At 35.5% G+C, this 21,336-nt stretch overlaps 1 protein-coding gene across 10 annotated transcripts in view; it reads right to left on the bottom strand.

Moving 5' to 3' along the window:
- Window positions 1-3,492: 3,492 nt before the first annotated feature.
- HPT1 (homogentisate phytyltransferase 1) overlaps window positions 3,493-21,336 on the bottom strand; it is a 39,898-nt gene continuing 22,054 nt past the window's right edge. For 2 of the 10 annotated variants that reach the window (XM_082920630.1, XM_082920635.1), the window contains exons 6-14: window positions 21,129-21,218; window positions 15,204-15,305; window positions 12,531-12,626; window positions 11,954-12,025; window positions 11,768-11,863; window positions 8,206-8,259; window positions 7,896-7,949; window positions 4,396-4,500; window positions 3,493-3,787 (exon numbers count right to left, since the gene is read on the bottom strand). In XM_082920630.1, coding sequence (XP_082776756.1) covers window positions 3,746-3,787; window positions 4,396-4,500; window positions 7,896-7,949; window positions 8,206-8,259; window positions 11,768-11,863; window positions 11,954-12,025; window positions 12,531-12,626; window positions 15,204-15,305; window positions 21,129-21,218 — 711 coding nt within the window. In that variant the 3' untranslated portion in view covers window positions 3,493-3,745. Of the gene's footprint in view, window positions 3,788-4,395; window positions 4,501-4,990; window positions 7,950-8,205; window positions 8,260-11,767; window positions 11,864-11,953; window positions 12,026-12,530; window positions 12,627-15,203; window positions 15,306-21,128; window positions 21,219-21,336 lie in introns of all 10 variants that reach the window. The other 8 variants (XM_082920633.1, XM_082920636.1, XR_014364445.1 and 5 more) reach the window with 7 other exon arrangements.

The raw sequence follows: 21,336 nt of genomic DNA, 5'->3' as shown, positions 1-21,336 counted from the left end.
CATAGTTTTAGATGGTTAGAGTATTTTCATTCGTACCTTTAAAACTTTGTATGTCACTTTCTTTTTTTCTTTTTCCTTTTTTTTATTTTTAAGATTAAAGTGTCAAATTGGCATATACAAAATTTCACATCTCTAACAATAAACGACTCACTCCCCCGCAAAAAATAAATAAATAAACAATTCACCTTATATGCCAAATTTATTATTTATATATATTTTTTACTTTAAAATTTTTGAATTTTTGTAGGTTTTAACCATTAATATAAGGGAGCTACAATTAGCCCTTACATAATTTCTTGGGCAAATTACACCAGTAGTCCCTATATTTTACATCTTGTGTTATTTTGATCCCTACATTTTCAATTAGCTCACCTTTAATTTTAAATTTTGTGTTAATTTGGTTCAATTGATAATATCATTAGTTTTTTTTTACAGAAAATTATCACTAATTGATTGAGATTAACTCATTGAGTCTAGTAAATTTATAATTTTACCCTTAAAAATATGACACATAACACTTATGTGCATATTTTTCATAAAAAAGATACTAAAAGTTGTAATCAATTAGACCAAATTGAAACAAAATCATAAATTCAAGGTCAAAATCGAGTCAATTAGAATTATAAAGATGAAAATGACATAAAGATAAAAATATAGAGACTACTGTCGTAGTTTGTCTTAATTTCTTACGACCCCACATGTTCAACTTTTTTTATAATACAATTTTCCCTTCAAATAAAATTACTTAAAAGGATAAAATTTTAAAATGCAAACTCACCATTCTGATCATTCTAAAGTAGTGTTTGGAAAGTTGGCTATTTTAGTAGGCTAAAATAGTTGTGTCTGAGAAAATGGTTGAATTTTTTTATAGCTGGATGCGACATTTGTAAGTAAAAAAGTGAAATAATTACGATTTGATATGAGATTTTGTCTTATTGACTATTTTGACGTATTTTATTTTTAATGCTATTTTAGCCTAAAAAGCCAAAAAAATATATTGCCAAACACCCCTATAGTATTGTATCTGCAAGGGGTAATGGAGAGAGTCTCTCTCTCTAGGCGATTTTCAACTTCTTTTTGGCGAGGTCCAATAACCCTTCTATAGTATAGACCTAGGTTGTTGACGCTTAAAAAGAGGGATTTAAGAGTTTCTTCTCCTATTTTCAGCATACACTTTTAGATTTTCAACATACACAACTGTCTCATTTTCTCTCACTCCTCCTCCCTTACTATTGTTAATATTTTTCTTCAGCAATGATTGAACTTCAAAAAGAAGCGGTGACAATGGCAAAATTGGGCAGCCGCAGCAGGGGCAAAGGTGAACGTGTCTTCCCAAAATTGAAGCTGATTTTTTTGGCTATTTTTGTAGTTTGTGTAGGTTTCTTATTTGGCCCTTTGAGGCCTTGTTTTTCTTTTTCTTATTTTGTATGGTGTTTATTTTTATTTAAATATAACTGCATTATAACCTTTCTCAAAAAGCACCCACTAAAAAAAAACTCATCATTTTCAACACAAACCCATTTTAATTTTTTTTTTCATCTTTTTGTCTTCTTAATTCACGAACTATCTTACAAACCATTATTGCATAATTTACAATTCCTTATGAAATACTCAGCATGGAAGAGGATGGGGTTTGAGTGGAATAGTATCAAAATGGTCAGCCCAAGGTTACTGAATCTTGTCAATATGCTTGAAATTCCATACAAAATGGGCTGCCAAACATCTATCCATGTGTTGGTACTAAAATCTTGAGTTTGGCATATCGACATAGATGTTGATGTGGTATAAGACTTTTGATTGAGGTCCAGGTTAGAGACTTGTGAATTGGACAGATGCCTTAGTGCAAGGAGTGTGCAAGACATATGACCACACAGAGCAAGCAATCAAAGGAAGAGGCAGTTGAAGAAGAGGAATTACTTGCATGCATTAAGGCTGGACACGTGGCTGCAGCAATCGTGGCTAGTGCAAGGAAGATAAAAGTTGGGAATTCGAACTGAGAAGGATCCTCAAACTTATTCACAAACTTGTGAAAAAAACTAAAGAGTAACAGTTATTTACGAGTAGTTAATCTGTAATTCAGGCCTAATAGTTATGTTGTAATCTTGTAACTTTATTATTCTAGTTTTTTATTCTTTTAGTCAAGTGACAAATTCAATTTCAATTCCAATTTAAGTTGTGTTTGTTACTTCAATTGATTGCCTTTAAAAAGTCTTTGAATTCTATCAAAGCATAGAACTCAACCGCATAGCTTGTTTTCATACTTTTGTTTGTGTGAGTTTGTGATTGTTTGCCGATTGACAAATGTCGATCTTCTCTACACCAGAAATTTACTGACACAATGTTTTCGCAACAACAATAAATACTCATAAAAAAAAAAAAAAACAAAAACCTTCTCCAAATAATAAAACTAACTATAAAAAGACATTTTAAAAAAAAAATAAAAATCCGAAAGGTTATCATAAGAAGAACAAAGTGTAACATTGAGTTCATTCTAAAAAAGAGTGTAACATTGAGTTTGGAAGGACCACCAATGCTTCAAAACTACAACGAAGGCTTCAAATTTTGGAACAATGACTTCATATTGTGAATGGAAATAAAAGATTTTGGCATTTTCTTTTTAATACGTCAAACTTGGCATGGCTTAAGACATGTCAATTGCCAACTAGCTTTCATAAATTTAGGTGGAGTACAAATTACATGCCAAATTTCATTATCAAAAGTGTCATCTCAGATTTGAAAATTCGGGTAGAGATGCTCTTACAATAGCATAGTCACCAAAGACTCTAGCCAATATCTCCCAGTCACCACATGGTATTTTTAGTGAAGGCCTTGTTCACCCATCCATGCTACTCCGTACATGGTTCTTTCCCACGAACCGCCAACATCGCTCAAAGTGTCAAAGTCTCTACCAACACTGCCTTCACCATTTCCCACTGCCCAACCCGCCTCCCCTATTCTCTCTGTTCTGTATAATCGAACCCCAAGTTCAAGACGGGAAAAATACATGCCACTTACCATCAAGCTATCTCAAGATTTGTATATGCCATTGCCTTCTTTATTATATATCTCAACATAAATAACTAACATGAGTGCTAAATCTAATAGTTGTATAACCGTGCTTGCGATATAAGACAAGCTTTGACTGGAGATTCTTCAACTATAGCAGAGCCTTCAACTACAGTAGTGCTAGTGCAACACAGATTCTATTGTTTTCAATAAATTAAAAAATATTAAATTCTCTCATTGAGATCATTTAAAGGCCTGTTATGTCGAACAAAATTCCAAAACAAAATGGGTAAAACTGGTTAGCCAATAATTGTCTCCGCTTTTCAAATCTTGCAGGCAACATTATGCTTTCAGTTATTATGAATGATTACGAAACGAGCAATTTTGAATTGAACCTTGACATGACTACCTTAAAAATTTGCCACATGAAACCAGTATAAAGATAATCTTTGTAGTCCTACCAACAAATATTGGATATGGCATAGCTGACAACAAAATAATTCACCACCTCTTCATTGAATAGGAAGGCATGGTTGTGGTGACAATGACAATGACAATGACAATAATGTTTCACTCAAATTCGCCATTGATCAAAACAAATTTAGCTATAACCAAAAAAAAAACACAATTTTGAAGCCTACTTGCAATAGCAATACACCACTTAAACAATTGTCATGCTGCTACAGCAGAGAGAGAGAGAGAGAGAGAGAGAGAGAGGCCCTCGTCAGATTGTTTACATTCATCTTACAAGTGGTATGAGCAAGTACTCAGCATAAAAGAGCTGCAAGACCAAATAAGATGTTAGAGATGAATACATTAATGTACAGTGCAGTGCATTTATAATTCAGCAATTGATGACTCTTCCAAGTAATGAGGATGATACCAAAATAACAGTATTAGAAGATCAGGCTGGGGCAAAAAAAAAATTTTAATACCTTTCTTTGACAAATAAAAGGAAGCATATAACAATATTTAAAAGACTAGAAGGATCAAAAGTATTTCAATTGAACATATGGTTGGTTTGCAATCAGATGATCAAGGGGGTCTGTTGAACTTTTCCAGCCCTTCAAACAAATGTCCCATTCAACAAAATTTTGGGGTGCTGACAGCAACTATGAGAAAGAACACCACAAACTAGCAACTAAATTGGTTTTTTCAAGTACCTAATAATGTATAAATATTGTTAAGAACAGTATAGAATTTACTCATACAAAGTGAATTCTAGAGCATTCACTCCTGCAATTGAATGGAGCTTGGGTAAATGGTTGTCTTAGCCATAGAGATTGCATACAGCAGTATGTCGTTATATCAACCAAGAAAATAAAAAATGCCAAAATAAAAGAATAAAAAATAACTGGTTACCTAACACTTGATAAGATAACTGATTACCTTCCATATAAACATGTAGAAGGATGTTACTGCAGCTTTACTCTTCAAATCCAGAGATTTAGCACGGTTCCAGAGTATTGATGCTAATATGGCATGGCCCAAAACCTAAATGAATGTAAAGAAAGAATCATGAACTAGTTATTAGAAGCTTGAATACAGGACATAACCCACGATTTTAGTTCACCAAATTTCCTGTTCTATGTAGTAGCTTTTGCAATTATTGCAACCTCAACCGAGGTTTTCAAATATCATGTACTTCTATTGACTCTGATATATTTATCAAGCAGTCACCTTAGGCAATCGCAAAAGACCGTCCTACCCAGTGGCGGCCGGAGGATTTCTTCCCAGGGTAGTAATTTTAAAGAGATACTATATGCATTATTAACATAGAAATTGTTAATAAACAATGTACAGAAGTGCATTGAAATGTGATGTATGTGTAAGTTTTCTGAATGAATTATGTATATTCAATTGTAAATAATACAAAGAGTACAACCGAGTTATATAGACGTAATCTAAAAAATGAAATAAGAATAAACCTATATACTTATAATCAATCTAATATATTTACAAAATTAGTATAATATTCTCATACCCTTGCTCAAACTCAAGGTGTTTTAGCAAAAAATACTGAGAGTTTGCCAAGAAGGAACTGAAACGAGCAGTGGTGCGAGTCTTGGTAAAGAAGTCAGCAAGTTGAAGTGCCAAAGAGATGAAAGGAAACGAGATAGAGCCAGGTTGCCAATGCTGACGAACAAAATGACAATCAATCTCAATGTGCTTCGTCCGCTCATGAAAGACAGTGTTATGGGTAATTTGAATAGCATTGCAATTGTCACAGTAAAGAGAGGTTGGAGAAGACTGAGGTACACCCAAATCAGATAAGAGACAACAAAGCCAAACAATCGCAGCAGTGACATGAGCCATAGCACGATACTTAGCCTCGGCAGTGGAATGCGCAATAGGTTGTTTCTTGCTCTTCCAAGAAATCAAGGAATTACTAAGAAACATGCAGAAACTAGAAATGGACTTGCGATCACTAATATCACCAGCTCAATCAGAATCAACATAGGCCACCAAGTTCAAAGAGGAAGTGGAGGACAATAGTAAGCTCTGAAATGAGATATAGTACCTCAGAGATAGCGAAGAATGCGAACCAAAGCAGCTTAGTGTGTAGAATGAGGAGCAGAAACGAATTGACTAACCATATAAACAACACAGGCAAGATCAGGGCGAGTAACAGTCAGATAGACTAAGCAACCAACAAGCTCTCAATATAAAGTGAGATTATCCAAAAGAACACCATCAGTAATGTTAAACTACACATTAAGCTCGATGGGGGTATCAGAAATATTAGTGTCAGTAAGACCAGCATGGTGAAGAACCTTATTTACATACTTGCCCTAAGATAGAAAGTAGTCCCACGAGAAAAAGTTACCTCAATACCAAAAAAATACCGCAATGGACCCAAATCCTTCATTTTGAAGGTGCGAAAGAGATGCTACTTAACCTCAAAGATAGTAGAAGAGTCAGAGCCAATGATGATCATATCATCCACATACAATAACAAGGCAACAAAGCGAACAAAGGTGTAAAGGAGAAACAAAGCACAATCCTAGGGACAAGGCTGAAACCCAAGCTCAGTGACAGATGCCTGAAAGCAATCATACCAAGTATGAGGGGATTGCTTCAAATCATACAGAGCATGCCAAAGACGACAAACCTGTCCAGAGGAATGAGAAAGGTCAGGGGAAAGATGAATGTAAACCTCCTTAGTGAGATGGTCATTAAGAAAAGCATTCTTAGCATCCATCTGATAGAGAGGCCAATGACGAACAACAACAACAACAATCAAAATATGCACATTAGTCATCTTGGCAATAGGGGCAAAGGTTTCCACATAATCAATACCATAATCCCGTGAGAAACCTTTGGCAACTAGGCAAGCTTTGTAGCACTCGATAGAACCATCAGAGTGAGCCTTGACTTTACAGACCCATTTGCAACCAACTAGATTTTTGCTAGCAGGCAACGAAACTATCTCCTAAGTAGTAGTCTTCTGCAAAGTAGACACCTCATCCTCTATAGCTCGAACCCAATTAGGATCCTAACAAGCCTCCTTATAAGACTGGGGTTCTGAAAAAGAGTGAATAGCAGACGAAAAGGTGCAGTATGAAGGAAAAAACATGTTTGAGCAAAGCCAAGTTTGACTACCTGTTCACAGATACGAAGGGGATACTTATGGTTTGGCAAGATCAAAGTCGTCAAAGGTAGAAGGATCGACAGTAGAGGCAAAGACAACTAGTAGAGGGAGAGCCTTGCAACGAGAATAGACTAACAACGAAGGAAGAGGAAGAGGAAGAGGAAAAGGAAGAGAAGAAGGAGGAGACAGAGATGGAGATGAAGGGGGAAGAGAAGAGGGAACAGATTCATGGGGATCAGTGAAAAGAGACTTAGCAGGAGGGATGGTAGAAGGAACAAGCTCATGAAGAATAGTAGAGATGTACTCATCCAGAGGGACCTTAGAAGGAAGTGGATCAATGTGAATCAAACCCTCTTTGAAAACCAAAGTAATGATAAGAAGAAGTTGAAAGTAAGACAGATGTTCGAGAAAGGCAACATGAAGGGAGACATAAAGACGACGAGAAATAAGGTCATAACAATGATAGCCTTTTTGGGTAAGACTGTAGCCCAAAAAGACACATACAATAGAGCTGGCACTAAGTTTTGTCCTATCTTTACGGGAAAGAAGTACAAAACAAGCAGACCCAAAAACACGTAGGAGAGAGTAATTAGGAAGTTGGGAGAACAGAACCTTATAAGGAGAACGACCAGAGAATAGGAGAGTAGGCATACAGTTTAGAAGAAAAGCAGCAGTAAGAACTGATTCACCCCAAAACGGGACTGAAACAGAGGCAGAGAAGAGAGACCTAGTTGTCTCAAGGAGATGACAATGTTTACAAGAAGTTTGGTGAATGGTACCCAAATTGGTCAATTACTCATATAACTCAGTTTTAAAATATTAACACCCAAGTCAAACCATAACAATTTGATAGTAGAGCCAAACTGTGTAGTGACCATAGACTGAAAATACTATATATCAGGTAGAAGTTAGACTTATGAGTCATAAGATAAATCCAAATGTAACAAGTGCCGTCATCAACAAATGACACACAGTATGCAGAACTCCCTTTGGTGAGAACAGGAAAAGGACCCCATACATTAGTATGAACTAAAGAAAACGGTGTATCAGATATAAAAGTATTTTTATGAAAAGGTAAGGCTGTCATTTTGGCAAGTTTACACCCCCGACACTCTGTAATTTAACTAGGAAAAACTTTATCCAATATAACTGACTGAGCCAAAGACTGTAAGCGGTCAGCAGACAAATACTCTAATCTAGAATGTCACAAATAGAAAGGACTTGATAGAGAATCTAATTGAAAAGAAGAAAAGACAGTCAGAGAGGTAGTCATAGGCAGATGCAAGCTCTCTACTACATAGAGGTCTCCAACTCTACGGCCGGTCTCAATTTGCTGCTTAGACATTCGATCCTGCACAGAACATATAGAAGAAGAAAAGATAACATCAAAATCGGAGGCATGAAGCTGACCGATATATAATAAATTGATAATTAAGGAACATATAAGACAGATAGAATAGAGATAGCAGACATAGCACACGGCAGGACAGACACAATAGATATAACAGACATACCAAATCCATTAACAGTATTAACAGTAATAGGAAAGGGAGGGAGAGTACAATTCTGAAGTAAGGAGAGATTAGGAGTCATATGATGAGAGGTACCAGAGTCAAAAAGCCAAACAGAAGAGGAGATACTTGAAGAAAAACCAAGCAAACCTGAATGAAGAGAGAAAACAACAGAGGCAGGTGAGGATAACTGAAATGTAGACAGTATATGCTGAAGGTGACTAATCTGAATATTTAAGGAAGCCAAGTCAAGATTAAGAGCCGAAGCAGATGCAGTATAAGTGGTAAGAGGAGCACGAAACTGGTTCTGAGACTGCTGAAACGACGAGGCAGGCAGACGTCCCTTCTTGGGACAATGATACTTCCAATGGCCCCTCTGATGACAAAAGGCACACTCATCCGAAGCAAGAGACATCATAATAACCAAAAAAAAAAAAAAAACTGAGAGGATTCAAGTGTAATAAACCTAAAATAAAGCAAAATAGCCGAACCAGTGGTTCAAGTGTAATAACCAAAATCTAAGGGGTTAAACTATAATCAAGGAAGCACAGATACGGATACAAGATACGGATACGACACGATACGGATATGACGATACGACAAAACCGAAAAAAATAGGATACCGGTACGGTTAGGATACGTTTTTGAAAAATATATTTTTTAAAATTATTAATAGTGAGTTACACATAAGGTAAAGAACGTTGAGAAACCACAATATAATTTTATAATGCAAAATATTAACCTTTAAGAATTTTGTATTAATTTAAGCTAGTAGCTTGTTTACTTCTTAAATTTTTAATAGGTCTTGCAAATATTTCATTTCAATATCAAGTTTAATATATTTATAATACAATAATAGAACAATTCACAACTTGTCCCTCTACTTTTTCCTTTGACACTAGTGAAAAATATTGTATTCAAATTTACTTGCTTATTTATTTATTGATAATTAATTTTACTATTGTTATATTCTCTTATTAATTCTTACTTTCTATGTAGTTATAGGGGACATGAATGAAATAATTAGGATACATCAATTTGATAAATTTTATTATTTAACTCACTATGCTCTTCTTATCGAAAGACTTAACAAAGTATTAGAAAAATATTCTTATTTTTATACTTGCAATTATATTGTATTATATTATATCACTATGCAAGAAATGTTACAATTCTAATTTCATAAAACAAGTAAACATGACTTGGAGTATCCGATACTTCAAAATTAATGAAAAAATAATTAAAAAGTATCTGATACTTTCAATAAGTATCCGATACGTATCCGCGAGTATCCAAAGAGTATCGGTATCCGATACGGATACAATACGGATACGTCACCCTATTTGAAGTATCCATGCTTCATAGACTATAATACAACATAACCAAATGACCATAGTGTAATAACCAGAAGAATTTGGGTTCAAAACTTAATAATCCACAAATTAAATGTAAAGATCAAACCAATTACGAAGGACGATAGAGAGATCGACCTTGCGAGAGAATTAGAAGTTGCGAACATAGGCACAGAGAGAGAGATTGACTTGGCGACCTTGCGAACTGGAGAGAGAGAGAGAGAGAGATCCCTCGCACAACTCTTCGAACCAGAAAGAGCCCTTAAACTGTGTTGCACGCACCAATTGAAGGGTCGCCGACAGAAGAGAGAGCCAAAGACTGTGAGATGTGAAGCAGAGGAGATGAGCTACGATCCAGATGAGTCACAATTTTGGGTTGGATGACTTGCAACAGTTGTTCAAAGACGGGTTCAAAGAACCAAAAGGTCATCATGAACCAAAGAACCAAGAGTCTACCTCCAACAATATAGAGATATAAGCCAAAGATGACTTACGTTGAACCACGTATCAAAGACGAGAGAACCAGTCGGAAGTGAGACCCAGTTGCGAAGTAAGACTAGTCACCAAATAGAGGAAAGATTACAAACCAGGTGAATCTTCAAAAAAAGGGAACTTCGAACTAGATTTGACCAAAGCAAATGAACCAAAGAAAGAATCAATTTGTGCAAAACCCTAGCCACCACGAGATCAACAATCGTGCAACTATGATATCATGTAAGTTTTCCGAACGAATTCTGTATATTCAATTGTAAATAATACAAAGAGTACAATCGAGTTATATAGACCTAATCTAAAAAAGGAAATAAGAATAAACCTATATTCTTACAATCAATCTAATATTCACACAATCAATCTAATATATTTACATAATTAGCATAATATTCTCACAGCATGTGTGTGTGTGTGTGTGTGTGTGTAAAAGTATTTTGGATCGTATAGAAACTTCTTATGATTTTAACTTTTTGGACATTTTACATTCCTTGTTATCAATAATCTATTGAACTAGTCATTAGCATGACCCATAAAATTAAATGCAGACAATATAAGACTCTTTAAATTGAATATTAATGAGATTAATGTAAAATCTAATGTATTAAGTGAGCTATTAAGGTATGCATCCTTAAAAAGAGGCATACTATATGCACCTACTGCAACTTACGTATCATAATCACAACATTTCGTAACAAATACTAAATGTCATAACTTTTCACACCAAAATGGTTCATAACATTTCTCACCACATAAAGTTTGTAACATTTATACCACACCGTTCATAACATAACCATAATAGTTCGTAACTTTCACATTAGGAGTGCACACCATGGATTCATCCATTCGCAACTTTATCACAAATTGATGTAACACACAACAAACATTCCATATATTAATGATTATAGATATGTCTGGCATATAATAAATAAAATATGATCAAAATATTCTATCATCTCAACATATTGTCCTTTTTTTTTTTTAACCACATATGTCTGCAAAATGTAAAACATTCCCAGGAGTAGTTAAGAGTTCAAATTAATCTACTAACATATATATTATATATAATGTAATGAAAAGTTTGAGCTCAAGGTATTTAATTGAATACCCTGAGGTAGTGTTTGGTTCACTAGAATGGAGTGGAATAGAATGGTCATTCCATCAAAATATCCATTCTCATAATTGGTTGACTAAAAAAATAATAAAAAATACATTACAAATGGTATCATCATTAAGCATTGTAAGGGAATGATCATTCCACAGGGGAGCCTACGGAATTACCATTACATCTCATTCTAGTGAACCAAAAAGAGCATGAGTGGTACGTGGAGCCGCCCCTAGTCCTACCCCATATTTAACAACCAAAACCACAAGTCGTCCTTGTGATATTGAAAAAAGACTCCACATTGGTGACAAAGGCCAGTCAACGGAGAACAAAAACAACATCGAGGTCATTGATACTTTCAAAAATATCACAACTGGTTTCTGAAACCCACATTATTTATCAATAATAGAGGTGAGGTGGATTGCAGAACATGATTTTACTTTGGTGCCAAATCAACTTTCTAAAATCATTATAAAAAAAATCCAAACTGTCTTGCAAAAAAATAATAATTAAAAAATAAAAGCAATATGAAGTGTCCAAGCATGTCCGCATCGTGTCAGTGTCAGACACAAGAGCCATTTCTAGCAGGATCATTTGCATATACAGCCACGTTTCTAGTTTACTTGAAGAGAGAAGCTCAGTCACTGTTCAAGAATCAAAGCCCATTTATGTACTGTAGATTAATAAATCAAATAAAAACTGAACCAATTACCGTTATGTATTTGCTCCAAAGGCAGGAAGAGACTGCTCCCACTAACACAGCAACACAATATGCCAATTCAAGTAGCCAAATACAAATCCAAAACACCTGAAAAGGTTAGATTTGGAACAAAAATAAAAATTATAACACCCAAAAGCTTTTAGAGGATCCTGCATATAGTTTAGATTGATTACTAACCCGCTCTTGACCCAATCTGACAGTGAAAGATCGAATGCCAAATAATTTGTCTCCATCAATATCAGGTATATCCTACAAAATAATCAGTGAAAAGTTAAAACTGGGTATGAATTCTGTACTTCACAAGTATCATAAGTAGTGGATGAAAACCAAGAACAAAAAGAAACATAGTGCAATGTACACAAATCTTACTCATTTTCTTGTCAATAATCTGAAATACTTTTCCAAATCTATATGAAAAAATTATCTTTATGCTCAGAGGCAATGATCACCGGATGATGGAACTTACGGTTCACGCAGCCCACCAAGCTAGGAAGTAAAAATAAAGAACTCAACCTTTGAAACTAAGAAGACTGAGCCTACAATCAGAAATACATCTTCTGGTTCATTTTTATAGGAGAAGTGTACAGCCCAATACACGAATACTTCACTGAGTTCAGCAATATGTAAAATCTCAGAAATACTATTGAAACTTCTCTAACAATAGTTTTGTAAGTCAACAATCATGAAGACACTTTTCTGTGAAGTTAAAAACACCGCTCTTTTTCGACATGAAAAATTAAATTAGGAAATTTACCTTAAATAATGCTATAACAACTGAGAAGAAGCTCATGAATGCAGTTGCGAAAATCACAGGCCTTGAAAAGACAGCATGTCTTCTGTACACATGGGTCTGGACATTGTTAAAACATTAACAATCAGATAATGGAAGTGCATCAGAGCATGAACAAAAGGCACTGACTTTTAGAAAGGTAAATATAATCAAATATAAGATGCCTTCCAACATTTTTTTGGTTTGAGCCACTATGAATACTCAAAATCCTGAAATTGCAATAATTTATGCAACAAGTCAGGTTTTATTCAACCATTTTGGGTACAGTTTCATGCATCCAACAACCATGTCCACATTAAGTTTCAATTGATGTTCAACATCATAGTCACAAAGCCACTACATATCCCGCAAATAAATAGTTGGGCAAAATCCACCATACTCCATGCGATTTGGCCTTGAAGCACTTTATCCCCTTGTTATTTAAAATAAGCCAAAGACCCCCACGTGGTTTTAGACTAAAGTACAAAACTAACTCCGTTAACGGCAAATGTAAAATGACCTTATTATCTCCTCCTTTTTTTATTTTTTATTCTCTCTCTCTCTCTCTCTCTCTCTCTTCCTTTTTTTTTTAATTTTTATTTTTCTATACAACTAATTTTAACTTAAATCACATATCACCAAATAAAACCACTTATAATAACCTAATTTCTGACGTTGAACTTCCATTCTAATTTAATCTCATATTATTATAATATATATACACACATATATACACTGTGCATGTATATATACATACAATAGGGTCATGTGCAGTGGAATGAGGGGGTGGTGGGTGATATTTTGGTGAAGGAATCTTAAATGAAATGGAAGTCATTTAATGAGATCATGAGTTTTAACTGTTGAAATTCTCATTAAACTCTGCTATGCTTCCAGATCTTGTATTAGGGGTGTCAAGGCCATTGCCTATTACAAGTATACACATACATGTAACCAACATTCTTACTTGTTTGAGAAAGTTCTTCTTGAGAAAGCAGAATTAGAGATAATGGGCATGTTTGGTTTGGATTTCTAGAGTGATTTTGGGAAAAAAATTTGTTTGGTTTGTAAATTTTCTAAAACAATTTTCAAAATCACTTTCTGTTACATATCAATCAATCACTTTTTCTCTCTCTTCTCTCCTTCTCAATCACTTTTTCTCTCACACACATCTACTCAATTATAACAAAATATCAAATCATTCAAAACTCCCAAACTCTAAAACTACTTTCAAAATACACAACCAAACAAACCAAAAAAATTTCTAAACTCTCTTCCCAAAACAATTTTTAAAAATTACTCTCCCAAAATCAAACCAAACATACCCAATAATTTGCTTCTTCAATGATGGTTCGATTATCTTGACACCTTGATTTTGAAGAAATAATTTGCAAAGAGGGTGATGCATAGTCACGAGGGAGGAGGTATGGCATGGTAGGGAAGAGGAGAGGGTTGGAGAGGTCAGACGTCGGTGGGGTGGATAGAGGAGGGAGAGGGTGGTAGGGGCAGCGGAGCTGGAAAGGAGAGAGGATGTGCGAGAGGTGGTGGGGGGAGGAGAATTCAGATCCTCTCCTTGGAGGATTTGTACTTGGCTCCCTACTTGGTGGGCCATTGGGTTCACTTTTGGGCCCAATTTCGATGATCCAAACCGTTTACATTTAGGATTTGTCGAGTATATTATAACTATAAAAAATCAAATTGATCGGATATCGGAAACCACGTGTTCGAATCACCGAACTAAAAATTGTTTATTAAAAAAATTTAATTATTTTTTAATAAAACGGTTTTTAGTTCGATGATCCAAACACGCGGTTTTCGATATCCGATCAACTTGATTTTTTACAGGTATGATATACTTGACAAATCCTAAAATGTGAATGGTTCGAATCATCAAAATTGGGTCCAATGGCCCACCAAGTAGGGAGCCAAGTACAGATCCTCCAAGGAGAGGATTTGGACTCAGAGAAAGAAGGGGGTGGCAGGGGAGGTGGCTGGTGTCAGGTGGTGTTTGGTTGGTTAGGGTTTCTAGTAGTTAGGAGGAAGAAGAAGATGAAGTTGGGTTAGGGTTTCCAGTAGTTTGGAGGAAGAAGATGAATTTTGAGGGTATATTTGTACTTTTACCTTAAACTTTAATTTTGACTTATTTTTGTTTTTCCATGTCAACATTTCGAATAGGCGTGTATAGCTTACTTTCCTTCAATTTGGATGAAAATTTTAATGGTTGGGACGTAAAGTGCAACACTACCAAAATTGTATGAGTCCTTGGCTATTTTTAAATGATAGGGTAGTAAATTATAGAAAAGTAAAGTGCATTTTGCCTAAATAGTTTAAGATAATAAATCAACGCGAGATTCTATTTGCACACCACACTTTGTCTCACGTACACACCATTTGTGCCGTTTAAATATAAACTTCCGAACAAAATACAAATATTCAGATATCTACTTCCAAACAAAATACAAATGTTCGGATATCAATTATTGAATGGGATTTTGTTCAAACAATTGGGTTTTTGTTCAGAAGTTGATATTCGAAGATTTTGATTTTGTTCGGAAGTCGATATCCGAACAACACAAACGGTGTGTACTAAGATAAAGTATGGTGTGCAAATAGAATTACCCTAAATCAATCATATATCCAACATAAATAATAAAACAAAACCTGAATGTGCAAAAAAAATGCAATTTGAACAATCACTGCTCGTACAGCCAGGATGCACATTGCTGCAACAAGAGCAAATCTCTTCCATCTCAACAGTGGCAGCTGAAATAATTACAAGTTTCAAAGATCAAGTCAGAAAACCAACTCTGTTATGCATTACATATTTAACATTCATATTTACTTAGCTTGTTTGAACTATAACTAGAACTTAACTACAACGGGCACCTTCTACTTGAACCTATTAACTCATATGAGATTTTGGGCTTGTGTGTGTCCCCCATTTAAAGGGATCCCCCCTTTTTTTGGTTTCCAAAGACTGGGGAGCCGTTTGTCAGTCCTAGTCTTAGGGATGTTTCCTTACTTGCTTTATTAGTTAGTTTTTTTTTTCCCCCCCTCAATGTACGAGGACATCTTGTCCTCTCTTTGTTATCACTTTTTTATTTTTTGTTGATGCTCAAAAAAAAAAAGGTAAAAAAAAAGAAGAAAAAGAAAAGAGATTATGTTTGATCTCTTGAATGTATTGAACTAAACATATTATGAGTGTAGACATTCATGTTCCCATATACACAGTGTTCTACAGATCTCGGTGTAGGCAAGGGACATCCACTTGCCAGCAAATGTATGATACCATACCTACACCTACATCTGCATGTCAGACTGGTATTCTTCAACAACTTACGCGTCCATGGACTCTTGAACAAAATGGTGTAGCTGAACGTAAAAATCGTCATATTATGTCTGTTATGCGGTGTCTCCTTTGTGGTATGAGTGTCCCTAAGTCCTATTGGCATATGGCTGTCCTCACCGCTGTATATCTTATTAATAGGATCCCTAGTCGTGTGTTGCAGGGTCTTACTCCATTTCATGTTCTTATGCCCCACACTACTCTATTTCCTCTCCTACCCCGTGTCTTTGGATGTACCTATTTTGTTCAGGATTGGAGTCCCGCTCGTACCAAGTTAGATGACACACCTATTTGTTGTGTCTTTTTTGGGGTATTCTTCCATGTCAAAAGGGTATAGTTGTTTTGATCCTATGTCTCGTCACTTTCACCACACTTTGGATCAGTGTTTTTTAAAGCGAAAAGCGAACTGAGGTGACAAGGTCTCCTAATGCCTAAGTGCGAGGCGACGAGGCGAGGTGAGGGCTTCATCGAATTGAGGCGAACACAAAGGATATTTTTTTAAAATAAATAGTATAGACAAAAAATATAAATATTTTCAAGAACCATCATGCATTTATCATGCTAAACACTAAATATCCTTAAACAACACAAAATATCCAACAAATCTAACATTCTAAATACTAAATATTCATCAAAAACATAAAACAAAACATCAAACCAATCAACCATCCCAAATAATTCTTTCCCCTTCTTTAATAAAAAATCAATGCAATGCTTTAATAATTTTTATTATTCTCTTTATTAAATAATGTGACACTTATCTTATTATTAAAGTGAATTATATTTTAAATTTTAAATTTTTATTAGTACATGACATTAATTAGTAAGACAATGTTATAAAATTTATTAGTCTGTATAATACTTTTCAGCAAAATAATTATACAATTAACACAGCAAAATAATTATACAATTGTAAAATCAATTTAGTAAAATTAATTGAAAAAATTTTCAGCAAAATAAATAGAAAAGAAACAGAACAAGAATCAGGGCAGAGAAAAAAAAAAGGCGAATAAAAAAAGCAAAAGGGAAAAAAAAATCTGCTGAGAGATGAAATAAAGGAAAGAAGAAGGAAAAAAAAAAGAAAAAGAAAAAAAAGACGAAACAGGAAAGACAAAGAAGAGAAGAGGGAGAAGACGAAGCAGGAAGAGAGAAGAAAGTAGGAGAAGAAGACTTACCTTAGAAACAATGTCGAAGACGAAGACGAAGTAGGACCAGGTTCGTTTCTCTCCTCTCTCTGCTTTTCGTCTCTCTCCCCTTTCGATACCCCCAGAAAGTAGGGTTTTACACTCAATAAATAGTAGAAAGCAATTCTAAGGTGCAATGCATGTCCACAAATAACACAAAATCAAGAAAAATGAAAGGCCCAGATCGTAGAAGCAAGAAGCGACGCTTTGTTTCGCCTTGCGCTTCATCGCCTAAGCCTCGCTTCACTCGCCTCAACCTGGCCTCTCCATATCGCCTCGCTTCGAACCCTATGAAGCACAGTAGCCTCGTCTCGCCTCGCCTCGCCTCGCCTCGCCTCGCTTCGCTTCTCGCTTAGGCGAGCGCTTAGGCGCGCCTCTAACAACACTGCTTTGGATGTTACTTTTTGTGAGGACCCATTTTTTTAGTACTAACCCTCTTTTGAAGGCTTCCACTCCCGTTGCTTCTAGTGTTCGCCCTATTCCTATTTTGAACGAGGTTACAGATAAGGTTGTCCTCTCTCCTCATTCTCCATCTTCGCCTCCTTCAGCCCCCCCATTGCAGGTATACTCTCGTTGCCCTCGCTCTCAGCTCCCCCTTGCCGCCACTCCGGTCTTTGAGTCAGGTATTTCTTCTCCTTTACATATATCCCCCTCACCTCCTCGTCGTAATCCCTCTCGGGATCGACATCCTCTAAACCGTTGGGGTTATTTGAGTAGTACTAATCATCCCATTTGTCAATTTCTTCCATATGATAGGTTCTCCCCTACCTATCACTCTTTTCTTGGCAAGCTTGAATACGAGGCCATTCCTTGTTCTGTGTCAAAGGCCCTTCAAAATCCAAAATGAGTGGAGTACTGTGGGTGGTTGCGATGCCAACTTTAGAACAGAATCATACCTGGGATTTGGTTCCTTTACTTTCTGGCGAGAGTACTGTGGGTTGCAAATGGGTATTCACTATTAAGTATCTAGCTGATGGCTCTGTTGACCATTACAAAGCTAGCTTGGTGGCCAAGGGCTTCACCCAGGTTCCTGCCAAGGATTTTGGAGCCACTTTTGCACCTGTTGCCAAGCTCACCTCGGTTTGTCTTCTCATCTCTCTTGCAACATCCCATTCTTGGCCTCTTCATCAGCTTGATGTCAAGAATGCCTTTTTTTATGGGGATCTTCTTGAGACAATTTATATGGCACCTCCTTCTGGTTTTCGGGCTGAGGAGGAGTATTCGGGGAAAGTGTATCGATTGCACAAGTTTTTGTATGGCTTGAAACACTCTCCATGAGCTTGGTTTGGTCATTTTAGTTCTGTCATCATCTCCATGGGGTTTGTTCAATGCCACTCTAACCATACTTGCTTCATCCATCGTAATTCAACCGGTCAATGTATAGTCTTGTTGGTTTATGTGGATGATATTATTCTCACAGGTGGTGATTCTGTAGGCATTGATCAAGTAAAAAGGGATTTGGGACACACCTTTGATATTAAGGATTTTGGGAGTCTCAAGTACTTTCTTGAGATTCAAGTGGCTTGCTCACAGCAAGAAATTCCTTATCTTAGAGAAAGTACACTCTTGACTTATTTCAGGATACTGGTATGTTAGGATGTAAACCTGCTTCTACTCCTATGGATCTCAATGTCAAGCTCACATCAGAGTCTGGCAAGTTATTAGAGGACCCAGGCATGTATTAGCGTCTTGTTGGACGTCTAATTTATTTGACCAACACTAGACCTGACTTGACATTTGCAATCAGTGGTATTAGTCAATTCATGCATGCATCTTGTACATAATATCTTGATGCGGTTCATCACATTTAGAGATGTTTGAAGACCTATCCTGACTTGGGATTATTCTTTACAATCACTCCTCAATCTGGGCTCTCTTATTTCACTGATGCTGACTATGCAGGATCTAGAACTGATCGACATTCTACTTTTGTTGTTGAATATCTTCAAACCAGTTTGAGGGTGAGTGTGAATATAGAAATTAGAGTACATAAAATCTTTTTATTTTTAGTATTATGTATATAATCTGTGATTGTGTCAATCACTGATTTAGTGCCTTATTTATATTGTTTCCTCATTTATATCGTTTTCTAAATTGTATCATGAATATATTATATATACATGGTCTCTACCTCATTCATGGGTAAGCCAAATCATTCTTTTTATCATTTTTCCATAAAGGAAGATATCGTCAAGGATATTTATAAAATGATTAAAATTTAAAACCTTTTACCAGTCTTTAGCCAACATCTAGCTTGATATTCTGTAAAATCATAATGTGCTGCCCCAAAACTGAGATTCTGGCAGAGTATCATGGTTGTTTCCTCACCTACCCTTCTCAAATCTGCTCAAGGAGCAGTACCACAATCGCCCATGGAATAAATGGTGACAATGTGAGACTCAGGCAATTACAAAGAAACTGAGCCAATTACAAACAGAGAAAAAAAGTTGTAAATAATTGAAAGTATACGATGGATGGCACAGACTAATTTGTTTGTAGTCTAAATTGCCCCATTAGTCTTTTCCATTCCAATTTGTGGGATGAGCTGGCAGATGGCATGAGGACATACAGGCAACATTGTGCATGATGAGATACTAGCTGAAAAAGAATGACTGTTGTCTGCAATAGAAAAGATTGAGAAAAGGAGCCAAGATTCTGAAACTATGCTACCTAGAACGTACCACATGCTCTAAAATGTGGTACGATAGAGGTAGACTTGTATGTATTACAATTAAAATTAAGGTGCTTGTAGAGTAATTTTCTTTTAACTATTAGGCATCCAATAAAATGTTTTTTTTTTTTTTCCTTCCATTTTTTATGTTTGTCTTTTGAAAACTTAACTCACCTATTATATTTGATTTTTTTTCCTCATAAGGTAAAGGAAATATATTGGAAAAAACTTTCGGAATCACTTCGGATCACTAAATTTACTGTTTTGGAACGACAGTGTACCATATTTCGGAGCATGCATACCAATATGTAATTCGCTAGGGTATTACCGTATTCTGGTAACACAGTTTTGAAATCAAATTTGTCTGAAATATCAGACCTTTGATGTTTCTTCTCATGATTCAATTTTAGATCTAATTATCTTTTTATCTTTCCCATAACATACGGTTTTTCTTTTCTTTTTTTGTCCTAGAGTACTATTTCATTTACTACGACGTCTACAGGCCTTTCATGCTCATATTTGTCTACTTCTAGTTTCTTTTTTTTTTGTTAAATGCTCTACAAATTTAATTTTGTTAACTTTTTTTCCCCACTTTACCCTGGTTGGGTCTCTAAATGGTTTGGGAAGAGTTTTTATTTATTTATATACATAAACACATTCACCCAAAAATATATACATAAATATATATATCATTCAGGCTATTTCCAAACTAAACCCACTGTGAATGCTACTGCTCTTTCCCCTTCTCTTGAAAAAGTAAGAAAACTGAACTTCTCATCAAAGAAATGAAAAGATAAGATAAAAAGACCACAAACAAAGGTATAGCTGAGCTGAGTGAAGTCTCACAAAAATTCGTAGAGGACAATAATTCCCTCCAAAATCTCAACAGGAAAAGGCCCTTCCTTCCTAATTAGTCTATCTTCTTATAAGCTGATCCCAAAAGCCAGCTAACCTTCTTTTCTAACTTTTCTAACTGGAGCGAATCTCTCACATCAAAGTGAAACTACACCATCTTGGTGCTTTACACTTCAATGATTGATCTCAGAAGATTTAATCACTTGAGGACAAAAGATAGAATCCCAAGGAAAATTCACTTGAGGATGCCGATTGCTCGCTAATATTGCTCACACTTCATTAATTCACCATCATATTGAAAAAGGTAAAACACTTGACATATTCTGTACTAAATATTTAGCAATAAATTGTCTAGACAGAAGATAGTTTTATCTCACATTTCTTGGAACAGTATTGGAGGCAAGTAAATCAATTATATAAATACAGACAATTAGAAGAGCATTATATTTATGTTTCATGATAATAAAACATACTCAACTATGCCCTATCTGGATATGAAAATGGCCCATAAGCTTGATGATCCAACTCACATTAATTGAATATGCAGTTCCAAGTACAAAACTGATGAAAAGAGCCCAAAATAGTGGCCAGGAACCAACAATCCATCCAAGACAAAAACTCTGCAAAGAAAGGAATATTTGGCTTTCTTAGTCAATAAATCAATTGCGGTACGCAGAAGTTTCTAATCCAGGAAAAAAAAAAAAAAAATTCCACTGAATAATTCATAACGAGAAGAAA

This window comes from Camellia sinensis, chromosome 3, assembly GCF_055761805.1.
Source record: "Camellia sinensis isolate YWXY chromosome 3, ASM5576180v1, whole genome shotgun sequence".
Lineage (NCBI taxonomy): Eukaryota > Viridiplantae > Streptophyta > Magnoliopsida > Ericales > Theaceae > Camellia > Camellia sinensis.
Note: the sequence above shows the minus strand (reverse complement) of the source record. Positions and strands in the feature narration are given on the sequence as shown.